At 42.4% G+C, this 25,034-nt stretch overlaps 1 protein-coding gene across 1 annotated transcript in view; it reads right to left on the bottom strand.

Moving 5' to 3' along the window:
• Positions 1-25,034, bottom strand: part of TCTN2 (tectonic family member 2) — a 31,823-nt gene that overhangs the window by 848 nt on the left and 5,941 nt on the right. The window contains exons 4-17 of the mRNA XM_068244128.1: positions 19,418-19,613; positions 17,045-17,145; positions 16,533-16,732; positions 13,592-13,718; positions 10,432-10,573; positions 10,261-10,317; positions 10,047-10,181; positions 8,670-8,744; positions 7,908-7,988; positions 7,092-7,200; positions 6,178-6,281; positions 4,246-4,399; positions 1,255-1,365; positions 876-964 (exon numbers count right to left, since the gene is read on the bottom strand). Coding sequence (XP_068100229.1) covers positions 876-964; positions 1,255-1,365; positions 4,246-4,399; positions 6,178-6,281; positions 7,092-7,200; positions 7,908-7,988; positions 8,670-8,744; positions 10,047-10,181; positions 10,261-10,317; positions 10,432-10,573; positions 13,592-13,718; positions 16,533-16,732; positions 17,045-17,145; positions 19,418-19,613 — 1,681 coding nt within the window. The remainder of the gene's footprint in view (positions 1-875; positions 965-1,254; positions 1,366-4,245; positions 4,400-6,177; positions 6,282-7,091; positions 7,201-7,907; positions 7,989-8,669; positions 8,745-10,046; positions 10,182-10,260; positions 10,318-10,431; positions 10,574-13,591; positions 13,719-16,532; positions 16,733-17,044; positions 17,146-19,417; positions 19,614-25,034) is intronic.

The raw sequence follows: 25,034 nt of genomic DNA, 5'->3' as shown, positions 1-25,034 counted from the left end.
CCATACTGTGCCCGCGCCGGTCCTCTATGATCCTCTGTTCCCCCTCCGCAGGTTAGTTTAGTTTTCGGTTAGGAGTGCACACAGGCAGTGTGGAGCGGGATTCTGAGTAGCAGTTGTAAGCATACAAATACAGTACTGCTATCATATCAAAGCATATCTTAGAACAGATTCAATAATGCCGTGTTTCATATTCATTTTTGCTCCAAATGTTGTGCTAGGGCTTATTTTTAGGGCATGTCTTATATTTCTATGAACACACAAGTTCCTGTGCTTTGTGTCCTCCTGCCTTCCCCACCGTGCTGCCTCTTCCTCCGCTGAATCCACCTCTTGTGTGCCCCTGTGTCCCCTTTGTACCTTTAGTGTCGTCCTGTTCTCAGACACTGATCTATTTGGCTGCAGTAATCAGCAGGGCTGCCAGGCAACTAGTATTGTTTAAAAGAAAATAAATATGGCAGCCTTCATATTCTGTTCACTTTACTTGTCCTTTTAATGTTTAACTGTCCTTTCAAATGCCAATAATCCAGAAAACTAAAGAGACTATTCAGTGTAAAATAAACAAACATTCTACAAATCCTCCTCTCAAAGAAAGTTATAATTTCCTCACTCCCCAAGCCCTGTATTTGCCGGCTTCCAACGTGTAGCCCCGCCCCCTTGCAGCAAACCACCATGACACTATCTCAAAATAAAAAGTACCACGGAAGCATCACAGCATTTCTCTGCAAGGGGTGGGGCTACGAGCCAGAAGTCTGGGAGTGAGTTGGAGTAAACAGACCCGGGAGGTAACATTCTCTGAGCAAGATCTGTACAACGTTTTACACAGGTCAAACATTTCTGAGCACAAAAATGTCATTTATCCATGTAAAAAGTAAATATACCTGTGTAGTACTTAGTCAAAGGATATGCAAGCTGCTGCCAGCACACATCATTCTTCTCACAATCATACTCTGTGTAATTTATCTGGAATCTGAAAGGCAGAAGCAATATGGTAAGTAGGAGTGGTGGGTCCTCACCAACCACCCACAAATACTGATTATCATGAGCAGCACCACATTTTGCATGTCAACAGTGGTAAAAATCTTCTTTTTCCTTCCACACTATGCTTAGCTAACATGGGAGGATGATATAGACCATGATATATAATGTTCCATGTGATGGCTGACTGCTGAGTAAACTGTCTTAACTAAACAAATATTCAGATAAACTGAGCAACACTATGACCAATGCAAACGCATAAAAACAATTTTCCTTATTTACCTTGTGATACTGGGCGTAGATTGGGCTGGAACTTGGATGAATTGCACCGAGGTTGTGAGTGGCAGTGACAAGTTACAGGAAGACACACATTCCACGTTAATAGTTGAGAAACTAAAAAATAAATTTAGAGTGTATGTCAATTAAAACAGATTACAGATTCCCTATAATTCACGGACATGAAATTCGGCACAGCAGGCGTACTTGACACAAGATATGTAATGCTCTTAATTCAGTGCAGACTATAAGGGGTCCTGTATTGGTCCAACTTTGAAAGAGTGTATAATGCTGGGAATACATCATAAGTTTTTTCAGCAGATAAATGGTTCTATAGATAATTTCCGACATGTCTGATCGTTTTTCTGATCGATATATCGACTGAAAAATCTCATTGTGTATTCCCAGCATAAGGTGGCCATAAGCTGTGCAGTCTTGAACAGTTTTACTACATTTGTATAGTATAAGGGTAAATAGATTGGCTAAACTTTGAAAAAATTGTTTACCGTAGGTATGCACTCCTACTAAAAACTTTGCATACAATTGTGCAGTCAGAATGGGATAGCATAACATATTGTTTTGGACCATAAGACGCACTTTTTTTCCTCAAAAAAGAGGGGGAAAATGTTGGTGCATCCTATGGTCCGCATGTGCCGCCACAAAACTGCCTCCCCTAAATCCCTGGCAGTCTAGTGGTCCCCTGTCCTCATGTATGCCATGTAGCGGCTCTGCTGGCTATACACGTGTCCTCCTGTGGCAGCTCTGCTGGTCATGTTTGCTGTGTTGTGCTATTTACAGCAGCAATGACCCCTGCAAGCCTCCCTCCCTCCGATAGTGCCAATAGCGGCAATGACCCCAGCAAGCCTCCCTCCAATATATATTGTGCTGCAGCCTGCAGCGATGATCAGTGTTACTCTCCATCAGGGAAAGCGGCGGCTCTGCTCGCTATACCCCAGGGCACTCTTCTGTACTGATGAGATTGAGGGACCCTAAGCTACAGTACGGAAGAACGCTCCGGGGTCTAGCGAGCAGAGCCACCGCTCTCCCAGTTGGAGCATGAGTAACGCTGATCATTGCTGCAGGCTGCAGCAGAGTGTAGATCGAAGGCAGGCTTGTTGGGGTAATTTCTGCTGCACATGACACTACACAGCACACGGGAATGAGGAGGACGCAACAGGGACAGAGGAGGATGCAACAGAGGACACAAAAGGTACTAGGGGGACACGGGAGGACAGAATAAGTACTAGGGGGACACAGAAGGACACAATAGGTACAAGGGGACACAATAGGTACATGGTGGACACAGGAGGACATGGGGGGGGACACAGCAGGACACAAGGTACAAGAGGGACATAATAATTGGGGGAAGAAGATCCATAAGACACCCCTGCACCATAAAAGCACCAGGGTTAGTATATTATTTTTCCATTTTTTGTCCTCTAAACCTAGGTGAGTCTTATGATCAGGAGCATCTTATGGTCTGAAAAATATGGTATGGTCAGTTTCAGATGCAAGCAGCTCAATTTTGTTGGTGCCAGCAAAGTAAGAATACCAATGTTTAGGGTTTACAACACTGGTTAAGGTTACTTTGCGGGCAGGGTTTGTAGGAAATAATGTTATTGCAAGGCCACGCTATAGGCCTATATACACAAACCTCAGTACAAATACACTGCAGCGCAGTGGCGTAGCTAAGGAGCTATGGGCCCCGGTGCAAGTTTTACATAGGGCCCCCCCCCAAGCACTCTATACATAACAATTGATAAAGCGCACCAAAACCTGCCAAGGACAACAACAGTGTCAGAGGTGCAAGTAGGGGATGGGAAATAGTTTTGTTAATGATTACTACTATTTAAAGCATCTATAGAAGTGATTATTACCAACACAGGGCCAATAGAGAGCTAATACTGTGCTTGAAAGAGGGCCCCTCTGACCCAAGGGCCCCGATGCGATCGCTACCTCTGCAACCCCTATTGCTACCCCACTGCTGCAGCGTTCTATTTCTATGTGCAGGCAGCTATGAATCTGTACCCTTCTTGTGGAGTATAGATTGGTCAGAAACTTCCCATCTTGCTGCATGAGTGGTTATCTGCACAGAGTAGAAGATTTTTACTGATATTCAACAACTGGACTAATCCATTAACTGGAAGCAAATGTGGACACCTCCATATCAAAGTCTCTGTTATAAACCCTGTTATGTTTAGCAAGAAAGTTTTGCTTGCTTACACGTAATCCAGTTGAAAAATGGCTAGCCATTCATCCTTGCCACAGGCAAAGCTGGACTAAAGAGAATTGCCTTTTTTCAGCAATAGTAGAGTTTGACTTTAAGACTAGGTTCACATTGGTCATTGCCTCGCATACAGTGAAGCATACAGTCAATAAAAAGTATGCTTTTTAAGTGGGCAGCACAGTGGGATAATGGTTAGCGCTCTTGCCTTGCAGCGCTGAGTCCCCAGTTCAAATCTTAGCCAGGGCACTATCTGCATGGAGTTATCTGGGGAGAAAAATATACAGATAAGTTAACTGGCTTCCCCCTAAAATAGGCCCTAGACTACAATACATGTGCTACATGATACATACTTTGACATATGACTATGGTAGGGATTAGATTGTGAGCCCCTCTGAGGGACAGATAAGTGACAAGACAATATATACTCTGTACAGTGCTATGGAAGGTTTTGGCCGCTATATAAATACTAAATAATAATAATAATAATGCTTCACGGTAACAGTTAACACGTGTGTTTAGCAGTAATGCACTGCATGCAGTGAGTTAGGATGCCGCTCAAAGTTATACCACAACACACCCACCACACTGTGAATGTTGCATACGTGGTGCATCTCAGTAAGCTGCGTTACAATGCAGCCATTATCCCGCACCACTGTGAACGTAACCTAAATGTCAATACACATCTTGATGCTTTTATCTTCTAAATGATATAAAGTATACTACTTTATATACTACTAAAGTACTACTACTAATATACTACTAAACATTACCTTACTCTGGCTGCCAGGATCACCTCTTGAGGAATTCCTTCCACTGCACCTGTCGCTGCTGTAATTATCTCAATGTTCATGTTCGATGGAACCTTTAAACACGTAACTGCCTCTGCAGCACAATCTCCTGTACATGTTGCATTGGGTAGCTCATCTACATAAAAAAACAAAACAGTTTATTAATTCACTGGTCATATTTAAGTGAATTTCATCATATCTGAAAACACTTAGGGCTTGATTCCCAAAGCGGTGCTAACAGTTAGCACGCTGGTGAAAAGTTTGTGGTGTGATAAGTTTAGGCGTGATAAGTTTAGGTGTGATAACTATAGCACCAACTGGGTTAGCACCGCAGTGCACAGCTGATCAAAGTTTTGCGCTAGCAAAGTCTGGTGCACTTCACATAGAGTTTAATGGCGCTGCTTTGCGTGCGGGACTTTGCGCGCGATCTAAACTTATCACGCCTAAACTGGCTTTTCACCAGCGTGGTGCAATGGTTATCACGCCTAAAGTCTCTAACTAGGTTAGCACCGCTTTGTGAATCGAGCCCCAAGTCTGAAAGAAATAAACAGCAGAAGTAAAATTCATCGGGGTCAATTCATGAAACTGCGCCGTGCTGCATAGCGTGCGTTCCTTAGCTATGTGCGATGTTTACTTAGTTACGCATGCTCATTTACATGTCACGCGCTGTGAAATATTGCGAAACTTCACTAGCGCAGCCCCTACTATGTTAATTAATCATCAGATGGGAGATTTCAAATTCTGAATTACAGTAGAAAAATGAGCTGGATCCTGACTTTCTGCTATAGACAACACATTCAGTACTCCAAGAATGCAGGTGCCCTGGATCAGTACAAGATGACTGGAAGGATATCCACTACTCTTATGCCCATAAATCCAGAACTTTTACCTAGAAAATATCAGTTTCAGCGCAATTGTCTCCTCCTACATGATGCAACCTAACCAGCCATGATAAGTGGCATGCAGGGAGTGGATGTTCAGCAATAGGGTGATCAGCTGGTAGTGGCAAGTAAGAGGTTATGAGATAAATGTCTACAATCCTACTTGGAACTTGCCTGTGTTTTTTTTTCCTTCTTCATTGCAACGGTTAATAAACCAGTGCTTTTCCTCCGCAGCTGTGGAAGGACTACATCAGCAGCTTTCCTGAACACTGTGTGGCTGTACAAACACTGCTGCTAACCTGTAGTCTGTCACTGAGGGGACAGATGGCTGGACAGGACAGCACTTGTGTTGCCATATTAATGCTGCACTTGATTGCTGAGGGAAACAACTGCTGCACTTGTTATGATCGGGGACAGTAGTACTTCTCTACTTATTATGGTGAATATTACAGCTGCACTTATTATGATGGGGGATATTGTTGCTGTACTCGGGTAATGGGGGACAATAATGTAGCACTTGTTCTCATTGGGGGGGGGGGGGGGGGGGTTACTGCTGTGCGTGTTGTGATGGAGGACAGATCAATTAAGCAATGAATGCTATTTTAATCTATTTAGTCTCCAGGACTTCTGTCACTCTACAGTATAGCCATGCCCATGTTGAAACCAAACCCACTCTCTAGGCCCACTTTCATAATAGTAACAACCATTTGTTCACCATGGCACACTGCCCTAGCAAGTCCCTTAGCAAGTGTTCTACATCTTGCCTTAGGCCTCACATTAGCTTGTAATAGATTCCACTTCTACAAGTCCAGTACTTTTGGAGGATCTAAACAGGTTTAGGAAAAGCAGCTGAATAATTAGTGGCACCATACTGGATTTTTAAATACCGTTCACGAGCATTTCAATATTCTCTTCTATTATTTGTAAAATAATTCTAAATGTATGCAGCTAAATGCATGCGTGTTGATATGTAAGCAGATACTCTGTTTATTCATAATATAATTTTTTTTATCCTGAAATTCATAATACTTACGGTATATAGATGCCCATTCAGTTGCATCACTGACATTTGAGTTGCCTCTCATAGATATGTAATTATATGTCACCAATGTTTGGAGAAACAACAGTACATTCCCCCTGTAACAAAGACACTTTTATTAGACTATGACATGCTGCTTATATAAGCTGCAGCTTCCAGAAAAACTACATTCCCAGAATTACAAAGTACTGTAAAATTCAAGGTTGATAGTATATATAAGCAACTGATATTATAACTTGTGCTTTCAGGCTAGTATTAAGAGAGCCCATGAAAAGTAAAACATGAAAAATCAGCTGACTTGTAGGTCTCAGAAATCTATTCTAGACCCTGTGGAGGATAAGAGGTCTTGACTAACTGCTATTAGAACTAGAATAGAGTGTGCGTGTGTGGTGTGTGTGTGTGTGTGTGTGGTGTGTGTGTGTGTGTGGTGTGGTGTGTTGTGGTGTGGTGTGTGTGTGTGTTTTCTAAGGCTGCTGTCAGCCATGTGTTTTCTTTTTGTTGTTGAGATTTTTACAGCTGCAAAATGACCTTATTGCTTTTTTTTTAAGCTAACAAATTGAAAAGGACATTTAATGTCTCTAGAATGGCCCTGGCCTAGTGCCCGTTTTTTAAAGGGCGGGCCTTTTTACTAGTAGTTATATATACGGTAACACAATGCCAACTTCCGTCAAAAAACGTTTAATGGCTGACTCCCTTATTTTACAAATGTTTAAGAATTTTGCTTGTAGAGCATTTAACCACTTGATAAAACATGGGTGTTTATAAATGTCCTATTTCTGCACAAACTAGTGCAAATAAAATGTTTAATAGATGTTCTGCTGAAATGCACACACACGCGCACACATTAGCCTTCAATGGATGAGGTTAAGTGGCTAAAGGAAAGGTAAAATAGTAAAAGAATGCCAAACCTCAGCTGAGTGCAGTTCTCATTGTGAACTGTAAAGAGACATCCAGAAATAGAGTTCTGTCTGAACAGGACAGGCGTCTTAGCCACTGTGGAACACAAACTATCCCCAACTGAAATAAAAGCAGATCATTTAGTCAAACAATGTAAAGCAATACAAAAAAAATAACAACATGCATTGTTATAAATAAAGTAACATCTAATTTCTAGGCAAAAAGCTGAAATAGAAAGAAGTTAACGGATTTCTCCGAGCAAACATATATTTGCTTTTCAATTTAGTCACTGCTTCCACTGGGTGGTGCAATTAAAACTGTCCCCAACTGCCTGCCACAAGCTCGTGAGGCAGATGCTGGCCAGCCAGTCCCTGTGCCTGTACGCTCTCCCTTCCTGGTGTGTGTATGCGTGGTCTCAGGTCTTATTGCAGCCTGTGTTGCCGGGGTTCACTGCCGTATGAAACCGTTACCTATATGGCAGGGAATACCGGCGACGCAGGCTGCAATAAAGCCAGACACACACACACACACACACACACACACACACACACACACACACACACACACACACACACACACACACACACACACACACACACACACACACACACACACACACACACACACACACACACACACACACACACGTAGAAGCAATGTAATCAACATGAAATAATATTAGACCTTGCAATATATAAGGTTGAACCTATGAATTGAATGGAGTCTGTTTTCTCAACAAACATTTGAATTTTCCTTAAAGCGGACCTGAGAAGAGAAGCGAAATGTGATATTGATAGGTTAAAAGAAAATAAATACATGCAGTTTACCAGGCTTCCAGGTGTTCAGAGTTCTTCTAGTAAATGGAGTACTTCCATTAGCAACTATGACTGGTTTTCCTATCTGATAACCTGCAATAAACAGAAATGGATGTAGTAAAGAAAACAATGACTTTAAAGAATATCTGAGTGCAGTGCCATGTAATCATAGGCTATGCGACCCATAGAATTCAGTGACGCACTACTATTGAATAACACTGCATAGCATGAAACATGCCTGCTTATGTGATGAACAATTATGGAGGAAAAAGTTAGCTGAATATTAAAATTTGATTGAAAAGGAACCAGAATTTTCAGCTGCAGATCCAGAACTTTGCAAAGGGCTAATCAGAGTTCGGAAATACCAGTACTGAAAAATTAATGGGCAAATGATTCAGCTGCAGTCAATTGGCAATGCCTGGATTAGATTGAATTTGCATATTGTAAATTCCAGTTCCTGTCTACACATCCCTGGTAAGGATTAGATTGTAAATCATGAGGACACGGCTCCATCCCTTACTGTTTTACAAAATGGCTGTTTTTGTATAGTAGAACATTTTGGATTGTCATATTTATGTTGTACTCCTTTCTGTTATGCACTGTCTTGTAATTATATTTTACAGTGCTACTGAAAATGTTATGTAAATCAATAAAAATAATAATGTTTATTTATGTAAATATACAGTATCATCTCAAATTTTTTTGGGATACGCACAGCTAAACTAAGGTAATTGATTTTATATGTAAAATTTACCTTAGCTTCATGCAAGTTACCTGGGTTTCCTGAGAGGGCTTCAGATGTAGTATTACTGATGAGAAATGTAGCTGAAAATCGTTGTGAAAGTTTTGCTGCACAGACAAAGAGAATAAGAACAAGATCACCAGCTTATGAGAGTTGCTTATTTAACTTGGGTATGGATGTACAAAATGCTAGGGGAATATATGTGCTATGTTCACATAAATATCACGTGTGCATTTGTGCCACAGTAAAATAAAGTGTAAATTATTCTTCCTGTCTAGCTGTCACTAACAGTAAGTAGTACAACTTATCGGATAGCTCTGACCTCAATGGTTTTGGACCATCTATTCACAGAACAGTCTGAGGCCCCTTTCACACTGGAACGTTTTCATGTGGTGCATTGCCCTTTTTTACCGCAGGTTGACGCTAGGGCAATGAAAGTCTATGAGACCTTTCAGACTAGATGCGATGCGACAGAATGGCGCATCTAACGCTAGAGCATCCGTGCCATGTAGGGCAACACGCATGGTGACATGCTGCGGACCAGAAGTCATGTAAGTCTATGGCAATGCAGGTTTTTTAAACCATTTTCACGGTCACGTTGTGGCGTGCATGTGTGGCAGCATATTTTGTTAATACACTTCTGACCAATTCTTATTTTGGTCACAGAAAGTGATTGCAAGAGAGCCTCACTTTTGATTTGCTTTTAGCCAGACGTGGGACGTATTAACGCGGAAATCCCGAAAGCTATTCTAAAGGTGCATAAAAACATCCAACTTTACGCCTGACTATTGTTTACACTAGTCCTTTGAACGACTTGAAGTGCAAACATCAAGTCGTTCAAACGACCTGTACACACTGACCAACAAAGCGGCTGATATGCTAATTTACATGTCATTTAACCAACTTGATAATGGACAATGGACTGGATAGAACAATGGACTAGATTAAACAACTGATCAAACGACTGTATGTTTGAACATCTATTAGTACACACATACAGACCTGACAGTCTTTTGAAGGACAGTTGGTCCAACGAATCCGCTAAGAGAACTGGGCAAACCGGCTGTTATCAGTCGCTCGACAACGCGTACACACATCCAACTTGTCGTTCAAAAGACAAGTTGGACGTCAAGTTGGTCGAAAAAGTTAGACGTGTGTGTGTGCGCAGTTGCGGTGTTACCGCCAGTTTCCAATGTTAAACTGGTCTGAAGGTTTCCTTTTATTGGTATTTTGATATTTTTTATAAATATAAAAGAAGTTTCTTTGTAATGTATAGATCTGAATTGAGGGTATAGTTTTTATTTTTATCAACAAAGGCAGAATAGCACTTACATACCATCACATTAACAGAATAATTACGTTGTCAGCCAAGCATGAACATCCCACATGGCCTAATAAGTGAAAAGTACCTTGATGAGTTAGACTTATATTAGCAATGGCAAGAGAGACGTGTATTTCTTTTAGGACACTGGCATTCCAAATGAATGTGTAATCAGCTGACACCACAATGCCATCACACTGCACAGCCTGAGAGAGGGCAGCTCCTAACAACACAAGAAACATTAAAATTATTCCTTGCAATAAGCTGATCAGACTGTGTAATACTATAAATGATGGTTATACCTGTATTAGTAATGTTTATATTAGTGTTCTGAATCTGTGAGACCACAGGAATGACTCCTAAAATAATTCAGGGGTAAAAAGAGCATCACTATAATTCAGAACAAACACCAAATGCATTTTAAGAGGAGTTCAAAAGCAATATTTTATAGAAATGTAATAAACAAGACTTACCTCCATTCCCATCATTAACTGTCGCACTCAAGTTAAGTGTCAGTATATCTGAGCATGCTGTTACAGTAGTGATACAGGTGATGTTGAAATCCTGCAAGTAAGCTACAGGAGCAGAGTTCACGCATGCTCCAATGGTGGATTGCTGGAACACCAGAAGAAGAATCATTAGGCATCAGTTCATGTCATGTAAATCAATTCAAGCAATAGAGGATGATCACTAAAGCAATCTGAGAAGTATGATAGCTATACTAATGAACCTAGAATCTCAGCCCACCTGAGGTAAGGCATAATGTGATGCATGCTTGGTTTAGGACTGAGCCACTTCTGTCAACAGGTGATTTCACAACCAGAAACCATTGGGCTTAAATGAATAATATTCTCATAGGCTAAAGATCAGGACTGAAAATACAGCAAGGAATCCTGTACACCTGGCCAGGATACATCATGAAGGAATTAACTGCACAATCCTTTTCTTACCACAGGGTAATTGAAAACTAAGCAACTAAACCAACTTTTTGGTGTTTTTTTTTGTTTTCAAAGATTTTTGATTGAATTTTTGTAAAGATATACAACAATGCAATAAAAAAACCCTGAAAAAAATGTAAAAAGATAATAATAGAGATTGCGAATGTAAACAAGATGCACAGCATTCAAAGTCAACAAGAAGTAAACAAATTAACAATTTAAAACTGTGGATGAACAAGGTAATATATGTCTATGATCGCTTGAGATATGCCCCAGAGGACTATATCCAACTTTCTGGGGATATAGCCCCTTGGAGGCAGATGTTTTTGTATGGTATAACATTAAGAGGAGGGTCTTTGTTCTGAATTAGGGACATTATCCAGTATTTTATCTGTAGGTACCGTATATACCGATGACTTTTTAACCCTAAAAAATCTTCTGAAAAGTGGGGGGTCGTCTTATACACAGAGTGTCAGGGAGTGCCGGGTGTCAGGCAGAGCTGTAATTACCTAATGCTGCAGTCATCCGGTGAAAAGAAAGGTAGATTGCGCTCTCCGTTTAAAAAAAAAAACTTGTAATAGCTTCTTGCTAGCAGCCACTCGCACGGATAGCAGTGCAGCTTCCGGGGTCACCTGACTGACTGCACGTTTGTGCTTATTTCATGTGGAACATTTTTTCCATAACTAGCATGGAAGTATTTTAATTAAAATCTCTGCGTAAACCTTTTTACAAAGACACTAAATACATGTAGGTTTTTAAACATGTGAGCAGGGTATATGGCAGTGGCGAAACTAAGGATCTTGGAGCCCCAGTGCAAGTTTAACATGGGACCCCAAGCACTGTATTGATATAGTGCACCAATAACAGCCAAGGGCAGCTGCAGTGTCAAAGAGGTGTAATCAGAGGAAGGAAACAGTTTGTTAAGGATTACTACTATGCAATGCACATATAGAGGTGTTAATTTCCAGCATAGCACCAATGAAAAGCTAATAAGATGGATGAATGAGGGCCCCTAGTGGGCCCCTCTGGTCCAGGGGCCCCAGTGCAGTCACAACATCTGCATCCCGTATTGCTACACCACTGGTATATGGTACATTAAAAAAGGCAGTATTGTATTTAATCAGCCTAGTGGTGCCAAAGAATAACAATGACTCCAAAACAGAATTGTTGAGAAAAGTAGATGCCTGGATGTATTTCCTGGGAGGCATATGATAAAATCAGCAGTTTGATGAGGCAGTGCAGGAATGTTCTGCTTCTTCCTGTTTTATTGTTCTATTATTTCCCATGACAAAGTCAGGGAGAAAAAAATCTTATATTACTTACAAACCGGATATAGTATTTTTAATATGTGCGGTAGAACTTTATTTAACAAATATATGTTCAATACAGGAAGCACCCATGTTACTCATTTTGCAAAGTCTTATGGGTTTTCAGATGACAAAGCACACCGGTATATCTTTACATCAATTATGGAAAATCTTATCACACAGCAAGTCCTACAGGAATGATGAGATTTACAATTTATTTTATGAAGTTCCACCTGCTTTCTCCAAGTACTAAACATTAAAGTTTCATGTATAATTTCAGATTTAGAAAATACAAAACAGGTTCCAAATGGTGGCCGATCTTCAGTCCTCTCCTATATTGCATCCTTCTTTCTCCCCTGTGGCACCTCAAGTGATGTCTCTGGACATACACAATCAGCCAAAAATAAATACGCAACAGAGGGGACTGGGGTGAACCTGGTAAGTTTATTATATTGTCACACTTACCATGGCGGGCGTCCGCGGCGTTCTCCTGCGTGTTCCATTGTGCGCACGCACGGGGGTTGGCTGGCTCTTCTTTGTTCACTTCCGGCACAGCATATGGCGCTGCGCGTGCGCAAAGTATTGCATGCGTTCAGCACCAATGTCTAGTATAAAAGCAACACTGCCCTCAACTGCATTTCTGCTCGTTCTGACAGCTTGGCTAACCGTGTTCAGTGAACTGTTCCTGCTTGTGAGACTTCTGATTGGATTTCCTGTTGTGACCCCGACTTCTGCTTTCTCCGCCTGCCCTGACCCTCGGCTCTGTTTGTGGACAAATGTTGATCGCCGCCTGCCCCGACCTTTGGCCTGTGACCCCAACCTCTGTAGAACGCCGCCTGCCCAGGATCTTGGATACCGTCTGACCAAGTCTACTCCAAAATTAGTATCCCTGTTCTCCTGACCACTTGCTGAGGTAATCCCAGTAGTGACCTAGTGGGCACTAGGAAGCGAAGTCCTGCACTCCCCTCAAGGGGGTGTGGGTGAAGACCCGTGGTCACTTAGACTTCACTACTGGGTAACACCTCTTTCTTCGTGGGAGGGTCAACAGAGACTGAAGACACCGCAAGACTTAACATATGTTTACCACTCTTCCCTGCCAATCTGCATTGATATGAGAGATGAAGAAGTGTCCCAACTGGGCCATCATATATAAGTCCTGCCAACCTCCGTGACCCCTGACGTGTCATAAAAGCGTTTGGGCCCTTAAAGCAGTTGCCCAGTTTGTCCATGATGGCATCAGCTCTCCCTGGTTCAGGACTAGAGCCAGAGGATCAGCCCACCAACCATGCAAGTAGCTTTTTGTAAAACATAGCAAATCTGGCGACCTTAGTATTCCTCTTACTACCAAGTTTCCCTTGAGAGTTTCAGCTACATAAAACAGCGCTTACTTGTGGGATAGTTAAATATTCATTGGATCCATAAGTCAAAATGGGCTTTCCTTGTTTATAGCCACTAATAGCTCCTTGAGAAATAGACTGGAAGGTCAGATTGAAAGCTGAAGTCTGAGAGGGACTCCTGTAAATAAGGTAGACCAAACAGTCATTTAGAAAATAACACTGTAGTTAATCAAAACGGTGTCTACATTACAGACTAAAACAAAGTATTTTCCTGGGGTTAAGCCTTAATAGAGATGCATTAAAACACCTTAATGTACCCATAAACTATTAGATCAGGTAAATTATTAATACATCTCTTAAACTATTGCCTCTAACTATTGCTTGTGCTTTTCTGTGCAGTTGGTCATAACATTGTGCCTACCAAGTGTTCACAGTCTAATGTCGAGGCATAGCCAAGTCATTGCCCCAGAGAGATTGTACAAGCCTGTTTTTACACACACACAATGACCACACAGTTATCTGCTGTGAGCAACCTCTGAGCTTGATGTGTACATTCTCAGTTACACCAAAGCTCGAAAGCATTTAGCAATTGCTGGAAAGAAATGCTAACTGCCTGAACAAGTTATTAATCTTATCCATCAATTTGAATGAGGTCTAATTCATTTTATACACTTTAAGTACAATCTTTATTAATTGATGCAGCTGTCACTTGGTCTCCCGCGAACGGACTCTTGTGACTATAGTTATTTATGATGCTATGACATTGACGCTATTGCCACTCAAAGTTATAGTTACTTATGCTGCTGCGACATGCTCATTATGTTTCCTATGATACTACGGCACGAATGTCGAACTCCAGGCCTGGAGGGCCAGATCCATGCCAGTGTTTAGGATGGACTAAGAAAGAGAGGAATGTGTTCTTCCTGATGGACCACACCTTTCCCGATTCAGACCCATCCATTAATTTGAGCTGTGTCAAAAATGTGTGAGGACCTCGGCCCTCGTAGGACCGGTTTGACATACCTGCACTACCGTGAGTGCTCAGCCTCTTGCAAAATGTCAACAGTCACTCAGGTTCCTGTGAATAGATGTGGACACCAAAGCTTTTCTGACACAACTGAGATAAATCAAGCTACAGTGGCTCAGCTGGGGTCACTCAAGCTTTCTGAGACATGTGTGCACTCAATTTACTGTATTACTCTATTGATCATTAAAGAACCACTATTACAAAAAAGTGTAAAATTTAAAACAAATGGAAACACATACAAATGAGAAGTATGTTTCTTCCAGAGTAAAATGAGCCATAAATTACTTTTCTCCTATGTTGCTGTCGCTTACAGTAGGTAGTAGAAATCTGACAGAACCGACAGGTTTTGGACCAGCTCATTTCCTCAGGGGGGATTCTCATCACGGCCTTTATTTTTTTTAAAAGACACTCCCTGAAAAGGATTGATACAAATATGCTGGCCAGCCTCCCAGTTCGTAGCAGTTTTTTTTTTGGTAGTTGGATGGAGCAACTGCCATTTACTAAGTGCTTTTGAAAACATAGAAAACACTGAGAATCCCCTATGAGGAGATGAGCTGGCCTAAAACCTGTCAGTTCTGTCAGATTTCTATTACCTACTAAGTGACAGCAACATAGAAGAAAAAGTAATTTATGTCTCCTTTTCCTCTTGAAAAAATGTACTTCTTATTTGTATTCGTATGCATGTACTTTAAAGGGAACCTTAACTCAGAGGGATATGGATGTTTCCTTTTAAACAATACCAGTTGCCTGGCATCCTACTGATATCTTTGGCTGTAGTAGTGGCTGAATCACACACCTGAAACAAGCATGCAGCTAATCCAGTCTGACTTCAGCCAGATAATCTGATCTGCATGCTTGTTGAGGGGCTGTGGCTAAAAGTATTAGAGACACAGAATCAGCAGGAGAGTCAGGCAATTATTTTAAAAGGAAAAATCCATATCCTTCTCAGTTTAGGTTTCCTTTAAATGTTAAGATTTTTGCAATAGTGGTCCTTTAACACTTGTAATATGGCTGATGCCACACTATTTCCTGTCACATGGCAGCAGTAAAAGCAAGTTTTAGGTGATTGTTGTGATTAGAATCAATCCATGTAATAGGGGTTGAAAAACAGGTTGTAATTCATAGATAGGGAACAAGAACGTACCCACAAAAACAGACTACTGAGGTGCCCTTGAATATTGGTGAAAAGTGGTCCATTTGGCAAAATGATGATGACAAGTTTATTTTTCAGTTCAGTTCAGTTTAAAGCGGAACTGTAGACAGAAAATAAACACATTGTTTCACTTACCTGGGGCTTCCCCAAGCCCCCAGCAGTTGTCCTGTCCCACGCCGGTCCTGCCCGAGCCTCTGTTCTCCCGCCGCCGCTCCTTCCGGTACCTCGACTTGCAAGCCGAGGCCAACGCAGCCCTGCCAAGCGTATCCTTTCTTTCCCCTCTGCAATAGCGGGGAATGCGAAGAAAGGATACGCGTGGCCAGAGCCGCGCAGGCGCAGTGACCCGGCGGCGAAACCGAAAGTAGCTGGCGGCGGGAGAACGGAGGCTCATCGAGAAGCGGCACGGGACAGGACGGCTGCTGGGGGCTTGGGGAAGCCCCAGGTAAGTGAAACAGCATGTTTATTTTCTATCTACAGTTCTGCTTTAAGGTTTAATTTTCAGTTATAGTCAATCAATCCATAATGACTTATTTATCAGTGTTTCCAACATTCTCCTATGTTACCACCATCACAATTCCAGTCATCTGTAGTAAGAATTAGAACATATCCCACCAACCTGCACAACCACATCTATAACCAAAAAAATTTTCTAATTGTCCACTAGAACGCTTATAAGCTGTTTAAATGGTGACTTCATTATGTTCTTGGAGGTGGCACTTTTAGGTTACACCATATTGGCCACAGGGCAGTACTGCAAAGACATCTTGAAACATCTGTAACTTGCCACCTATATGTGCAGAATAACTACTTACATAGTGTATCCCTGATAGAAGTACCCAAGAAATGGTGAATTATCCACGGAGGACTGGACACAGAGGAAGGGAAACCAATCTGGAGCATGGTTCTTTTCCTGAACACTACATAGCTGGTCAAATGGTGGGGAGACGTTGCCACCAAAAACTCCAGAGTAACAGGAGCCATTAAACAATGCTTTTGTACTTGAATTACATTCCTGTAATGAACAAGGAGACAACATCCAGTTATTTTTTTTCTTTCACATAAATTATTAGAATCACAGCTTAAGAGAAACAGTCAAATGCAACAAACCAACTAAAGTATAGAAAATATCCAGAAAGCTCTATTTGTAGTTTCTGTGTCTATACACTATATGCATTGTACCTGGTAAGTAATTAAATTGAATTACATTACATTATTGCCATGCCTACTGTTAATCACATCAGTGGACAAGGCAATGCTAATAGCATTTTAAGAGATGGATGTAATTATAGCACAGATATGGATAGTATTGCAATAAACATATTACTTGATCACAGCAGCAGAGGATGTCACACGCCCCAGCAGTCAGGTTACATGGGCAAGACCCTAGTGGTTGGTACACTTGATTGGGTATGACAGTTTGGTTATCTGTAAAAAATACATACCGTTAGACCAAATCTAAAATGTGAACGATTAATGAGGAAGTGTCTAACATACCATAATATACTGTACAGTATATGTGCCTAAAGTGTCCATGAACTGAGCGGGATATGGAGATTGCCATATTTATTTTCTTTTAAACACTACCAGTTGCCTGGAAGTCCTGCTAATTCATTTGGCTGCAGTAGTGCACAAATCACACACCTGAAACAAGCAAGCAGCTAATCCAGTCAGACTTGAGTCAGAAGCATCTGATCTGCTTCTTCAGGGTCTATGGCCAATAAAAGTGTTATTGTTGTTGTTAAGAGACAGAGGAGGCAATCTGTACTGTTTAATCGGAAATAGTATATCAGCCACCGTATCCCTCTCAGTTCAGGTGTACTTTAACCATGTATTGCCGCAAATAAGGAAAATACCAAATATACCTTTGCAGACTGCCCTGTATAACATTTGTGGAACTTGAGATACTCAGAGATACACACCAAGCTGCTCACTCCGCTCCTCCAATGAAATTCACCTGACCGTCCCCCGCATCACCCAGTCCCATGCACGCCTCCAAGACTTCTCAAGAGCCGCTCCAACACTATGGAACTCCCTACCTCCACCCATTAGGGTAGCCCCCTCCTTCAACACCTTCAAGAAGGCCCTTAAAACTCACCTTTTCACTCTGGCCTACCACCCCTCACAATTGCTCTAAACCCGCAGCTGAACTCTGGTCCCTAGCTTTCGTGTCTCTACCTCTCCCTCTAGATTGTAAGCCTTTGGGCAGGCTCCTACTGCTTTTGTGTCCTACCAGATCATGCACCCATGCTATGCATTTGAGTGAACCTAACTTGACTAATCTCCATGCTCCCCTCCAGTGACTGACTAAGCATTACCTTGTACTCATATTGTGCTGTGTGATCTGGTTTTCTTGTATTCCTGTATTGTCATATTGCTGTTTGTCACCCCTAAATATTGTCTGTAACCTAAATTAATGTCCAGCGCTGCATAATATGTTGGCGCTTTATAAATACAATAAATAATAATAACTTGGAAACTTTTTATTTTCATTTAAAGTGTGGCTGTAAACTTTTTATAGATGTGTACACGCTTTGTTTTCAGAGAGGCCCTCCTTCTGTGTCATCAAAGAGATGAATGATTGGAGTCAGGAAATAGACACAGATGGATGACTAATCTTGCATCTTAACGACTGAAAGTGTAATTATATATCTGAGAAATTTAATTCATGAGCTTTCATTTTTTTTTATTGGGCAATTAAGAAGATGTTGTAGCGCACAGTGGTTTTCGATAGAAGTTTATCGCACTACATTTCATTGTATAAGGCTTGAAGGGGTCCTTATCCCATGGTGCAGCTCTTAGTTCCCCACTGGCGCTATCTATTGGTATATGGTAAGATACATTACATGTTGGGTTTTTTTGTAGGATACAGGCCTTCTATTTAAAGTGAACCTGAACTCTCTATTTAGAGAGTTTAGCCTGTCTAATTCCCCCTCATTTGTGACTAAGCACTAAGTTGTAATTTGATCCCTCACCTGTATCAGCTGCCTGCCACAGCAGAGAAGTTATGAGTTCAGGTCCACTTTAAAAATTACATTTTATTGCCATGTTCAGCCTTGGAACATTAAATGCTGGTCTCTGACCCACCTTCTTCATCTGAATATAACCTGTAAATTACCCTGATCTTAAATCTATGTTTGTACTGTTGGCTCAGTACAGTGATGTGCAAATGCAGGACAAATTTTCACTGTATTTCTGTGGACATTTTGGGATTGATTCACTTATGTTCAGTTAAGTTGCTGAGTGCAAGTAGCACACAACACTTTTACTAATGCTTACATAAAATACATACAGTATGTCGAAATGCACAAATAATGCATCTCCCATTATCTAGATAACGCACATCTTGCTGGCTTACTACACATGTTATGCAAGTAGCGTTACACACCTGGTGGAAGTATCGGTAAAGTTGCCTGTACACAGCAACTTTTATTGAATCAACCGCTTTGCACTTTGCTTGAGTGTGGTGAGCAAAAACAACCCTCCCCCTGCAGCTTAGTCCCTCACTGTAAATTAAAATGACAATTCCCAAATCTTTGGCCTCTTGAAAATGTTTTTCTTTGGCATTATTTTTATTTAGCAACAACAGTTTACTTTTACAGAACACAGTGGGCCTAATGTTTGTACCTGCACTCAGTTAACATGAACAATTTAATTATAACTTATGTAGACTTTAAATGCAGATGTAATGAATTCTTACCTGACACGGTCCCTACAAAAGTGGTGTTGACATAAATTTCAGCATAAATAAGTAGACTGGTGAAGGGCGTGCTACTCTGGCAAGCTGTAACCTGAAGAGCTTCCACAACACAGAGATCCCCGGTACAGCAATTGGTTTCATTGACACCACAGAGAGTTAAATTCTTCTTTGATGTGACCGTTACTTTGAAAACATTCTGCCAACAAAACATAAATGTGTCAATGTGATAATGACTATTCACTTCCTATTTTTGGCTCATCTTTCAAGCTAGTTTATGCTTTTGGTTATGAAGTTCAGTCACAGTTCAATAAATTATGCATAAAAATGTTGTTTTTTTTAAGAAATAAATGTCTTTTTTTGCAAAATAACTTAAAAAAAAGTAAAGTAATAATAATAATTCCAGTATTTGTATAGTGATTTTCTCCTGTCTGACTCAAAGCACTTGAGAGCTGGAGCCACTAGGATGCGCTGAGTAGGAAGTAGCAGTGTTAGGGAGTCTTGCTCAAGAAATCCTTACTGAATAGCTTCTGGCTTACTGAATAGGAAGAGATTTGATCCCAGGTCTCCTGTGTCAGAGGCAGAGCCCTTAACCATTACACTTTCCAGCCAAAGAGTTGAAAAAGATTTAGCAACTGACAACTCATTACTTATGTGTACATGGATGTAAGCCGCCCATCATTTTGGCGCAGGGTGAGCCAAATGATGGCTCTCCCTCCTGCCACACAAATCCTGGGCAGCATTAATTACTATATCCCCCTCCGAGTCGTAGCAACTTGGAGGGAGAAGTCAATTGGAATCCAACGATAGCTGGAGCCCTGAATTACCCTTGTGTGGCGATAGACATAATAACAACCAGGTCAGGCACAGAGCGGGTTACAGCGTGCACCAAAATGACCTGCTTTGTTGCTTATACCCAACCAGGTTGAAAACCTCCTCCCCACTCACATATGGGCAAGCAGCGAGACAGGGATTGTGTGATGGTTTAGTGCCACAACTCAGATGTCTGATTATTTGGTGATCTGCGGAATAACCAATAATGCAGACGCTATACCTGATTATGTGTGATCCGCATAATCACCAATAATACCAGTATAGCAAGACCAAGAGTAGAGTGTGTAGTGTTTGGTGCAACCGTAACTTTAATGGTTTTAGAAGACCTTACCAGAGGAATGGGTAAGGTACAATCTGGACACAAACAAGACAGATTTAGACAAAAGGCTCCCCAGTGGGGCTGGGAATGATACAGACAGAGAATACAGAGATAGTTTGGCTGATCTCTGCCAGGGGTACCGGCGAGAGACAAGAACCAATCAGACAGATAAAAACAGACGTTTACCAGATAGCCTGGAAGGTCTACTAGGTAGCCTTCAGAATTAGACCGGCTAGTCCTATCAGAGGAGCCGGCAAGGAACTAGCTAAACTTGGCAGCAAGAAGCTACCCCAGACCTTTCCAGTGGAGCTGGAAAGGTGACACAAGTGACTCAGACAGCTTTAACTAAACCTTCCAGAGGAGCTGAGAAGGTACTATGAATCACTAAGCTTATACCTCACCAGTGGAGCAGGTGAGGATAATAAATAAATAAGCAGTGCTCATCAGTGGAGGTGATGAGCTTCAGAAACCACACAGACTAGGCCCCTACAGAGATGCAGGCTGGCACTAGATGAAACTAATAACGGCTAGACCTCTACAGGGGTGCTGGCTGGCACTAGCTACACAGCACTGCTAAATACGGCCAGACCTCCGGGAGGCTCCAAGAACATACTAACAGATATGGTAACAGTATAGTGTGGCAAGACCTCGCCAGAGGTGCTGGCGAGGTACTAAAAATACATAGGCCGTCCGTATAAAAAGTACAAACCCCAGCAAGCTGGGGAAACTGAAACTGAGATAGAATCTCCCAAGGAGCGGGTGACTCAGACCGTACTGCAGCCCAGGAGCAGGAGGCACAGACAATACTGTAACTGATGGTAGCCTAAGGAGTAGGTGGTTCAGATCGTACTGCAGCCTAGGGGCAGGTGAGACAGACTGCATTAAGAATAACTTCACCAGAGACGCTGGTAACGCTAGCACCTCACCAGTGGCGAGGGCCCACTGTTGAGTAGCGTGGTCTGACAGGCAAGGTTCGGCAACAGAGAGATAAGTAACGGTACAGAATCGTGAGACAAGAGAGTAATCGGAAATCAGGCAGAGGTTCAGCAACTAGTAAGGCAGATAGGCAGAAGTACAGGGTCAGAGAACAAGATCAGAGTCAGAGTTTAGCCAGAGTCATACACAGGAAATCAATACAGAATAATGCAATGAAGAACTAACTATAGATAGATGTATATTGCAACCACTGCATATACATCTATCATCAACTGGAACCTCGCTACAATGAACAGAGTTCCTAGTCTTGTGTGAAATCCCTGGTTTCCTCCCAGATCAAAACACACCGGAACTAGTCTAAGATCTGAGCGCTGACACACAAGTATACACGACAGCAGACAGCGCTAGACTGAAGCCCGAAGGCTTAAGAAGCAGAGGAGATCTCACTGGCACGCCCCCTGCAGCAGCCAATCCGGGGCGCCGTGAGTCTCCTCTGATGTCAGCTGACCAGCAGGTCAGCTGACGAGCCCTCTCCTGGAATAAAGGTCCTGTCTATGCGCACGCCCGCGTGAGACAGCGACCTTGCAGGGCAAAGATAGTTCCGTCTCCGGCGTCCTAGACACCGGAGAGACGGACAGGGGCCCAGAGGCAGCCGCGGTGGCGATGCAGTCCGCCGCGGCTGCACTCGTTACAGATTGCTACTGATTGACAGCCTATCATGGCTTCAGACGAACTGGGAGGAGGGGAGACAGGGGGTGAGCAGGCACCTGGAGATTGTTTAAGAGAATGAGGCAGTAGATTAATTTACAAGTTATCATTCTGATGAAGACCAACGCTTCATTGGTCGAAACGCATCGAGGTTAACGTATGTGGTTGCTATACTATCGATTCAACGATCTGGAAAGGAGTGGGGATCATTGGAATCAATCGGCTGCATCGCGTAGCGGCCACATTTCAAACAAAGTTCCAAACCCCAGTGGTGACGTCACCCAATCAGAGAAGCCTGCCGGAACCAGCGTAGTGGAGCGGAAGTACAGAGAACAGCACTCTGGGACTTACAGCTGAGATACACCGCAAAAGCTGGGAGGCGGCAGACAGACTGTGGAAAAAGTTATAAGGATCCAATGTATAAGAGCACGTGGGGGACCTGAGTCTTCTATACACGTGAAAAAATGGTGAGAGCATAATTGATTAAAACACCAAACTGTGAGTTATATTGACTAAAGACTTGGAGAGTTTGGTATAACGCTCTGAATCCATAGTGGAAAAGGTATAGAAGTAACTTGGAAATCAGAAGGAAATTGTTCTGCGATTTTATATATCAACAGGAACTTTTTTTGATGCTTGTGAAAGCGGATCGTATTGTGCTTTTTTTTTGGATATTTTTGAGATTGTCTTTTCAATAGAACTGTGTCTGATACTGAGGGCTCATCTAGGCTTGGGCACTATTTTGTAGACATTTTTGAAGTAGAAAGGTAGAAGGACCCTTCTAGAATCTAGATGGTGATATGTGTGTGAATTTATGAGGTGTGAGTGGATAAATTTGGATTCATATGCATTGCATGACCATTGACAATTGTGTACAATAAAACAGCTTTTGATTTTGGTTAGCGCATGGAAAAGTTATTTTACATATGTACGTTTAATTCACAAGGTTAAAGGGATCCCTGTTTGACATGCAGCTTTTAAGAAACACCCATCAGCGCCATTTCTGGATAAAGTTATCTTACTTTACAAGTTATTTTATTTTTATTTTGCAAAAACTACAATTTTTGCCCACTTTTTTCTGTTTCATTGTTTATATTGTAAATTTTACAAAATATAAACAGTTGAACAGATACATGACATAAAATACCAAGAGGTAAACGGGTGTTAACCTTCCTGGCGGTAAGCCCGAGCTGAGCTCGGGCTATGCCGCCGGAAGGCACCGCTCAGGCCCCGCTGGGCCGATTTGCATAATTTTTTTTTTGCTGCACGCAGCTAGCACTTTGCTAGCTGCGTGCAGTGCCCGATCGCCGCCGCTACCCGCCGATCCGCCGCTATCCGTCGCGCCGCAGCCGCCCCCCCCCCCCCCCCCAGACCCCGTGCGCTGCCTGGCCAATCAGTGCCAGGCAGCTCTATGGGGTGGATCGGAATCCCCTTTGACGTCACGACGTCGATGACGTCATCCCGCCCCGTCGCCATGGCGACGGGGGAAGCCCTCCAGGAGATCCCGTTCTTTGAACGGGATCTCCTGATCGCCGATCGCCGGAGGCGATCGGAGGGGCTGGGGGGATGCCGCTGAGCAGCGGCTATCATGTAGCGAGACTTTGTCTCGCTACATGAAAAAACAAAAAAATAAAAATAAAAAAAAAAAGATTTGCTGCCCCCTGGCGATTTTTTAGCAAACCGCTAGCAGGGTTAATACAAATGAACATTCCCTCACAGGGGGTTACAAATGTCGCTTGGAAAATCAAATTTAAATTCCTTTCGGCAGATAATAAAACAAAGTTCTATTAAAACGCATATAAACTGTGACTGGGCTTGGCTTATAAATGACCTCTACATTTTTCTTTTTACCACATAATAAAATAAATTCATGTTTTTCAAACAAGTTAAGTTTGTGTACCTTGCCCAGCAGTTCTTATACAGCATGGCTGCATTGCATAAATACAGGAACTGTATGTGGGGTATATACAGGACCTTTCTCTCCCGTTAGGTGTAATGTTAGCCCTAGTTTCAGTGCAGCTCGCCTGCAGGGCAGCTACTGTATGAGGTAATTTTCTTCCCTTTTCCTGGTGTACACAAATGTTTTTCTTTACTTTGATCTGAGAAGGCAGTCTGAACATGATCAGTTACAATACAGCACTGTAAACAGACCTATGGAATTGTATGGGCAGTAAGATGACATACAGAATAACTCTACAGCAAAACTGAGCACTGTGACCAAGCCCTAAGGGACTTGCAAACTCTTCATGTTTGCATTTCAAAGAGCAAAAATGTCTCCCTGAACTATTTTTCAGGTTTAATAGGCTAAAGCAGAAGAAACGATCTGCTACATAATGGTTAAAGAGAGACTGAAGCCTCCGAAAATGACCCTTTTTTTTAGCCAGTCCTGTTTAAGCATTAATGGGTTAGCTGAAACGCTGCTATCCTGCGGCAAAACGAGGTTTTAACCTCCTGGGCATTACAGACGAGCTCAGCTCATCCAGTAACGCCGCAGGGCACTGCTCGGGCCCTGGTGGGCCTATTGGAATATTTTTTTTTTTTAAACACGCAGCTAGCACTTTGCTGGCTGTGTGTTTCTCCACTTGCTGCCGCTCGCCGCCGATCCGCTCGCCGCCGATCCGCCGCGAAAGAGGACCCCCCCCCCCGCAGACCCCGTGCGCAGCCTGGCCAATTGCCGCCAGGCTGCGCTACGGGGTGGATTGGGACTCCCTGTGACGTCACGACATTGATGACGTCATTCCGTGCATCGCCATGGCGACAGGGGAAGCCCTGAAGGAAATCCCATTCAGAATGGGATTTCCTGATGGGCTTGATCGCCGGCGG

The sequence above is a fragment of the Hyperolius riggenbachi genome, chromosome 1, assembly GCF_040937935.1.
Source record: "Hyperolius riggenbachi isolate aHypRig1 chromosome 1, aHypRig1.pri, whole genome shotgun sequence".
Taxonomy (NCBI): Eukaryota; Metazoa; Chordata; class Amphibia; order Anura; family Hyperoliidae; genus Hyperolius; species Hyperolius riggenbachi.
This window is presented reverse-complemented; position numbering and strand designations above follow the sequence as displayed.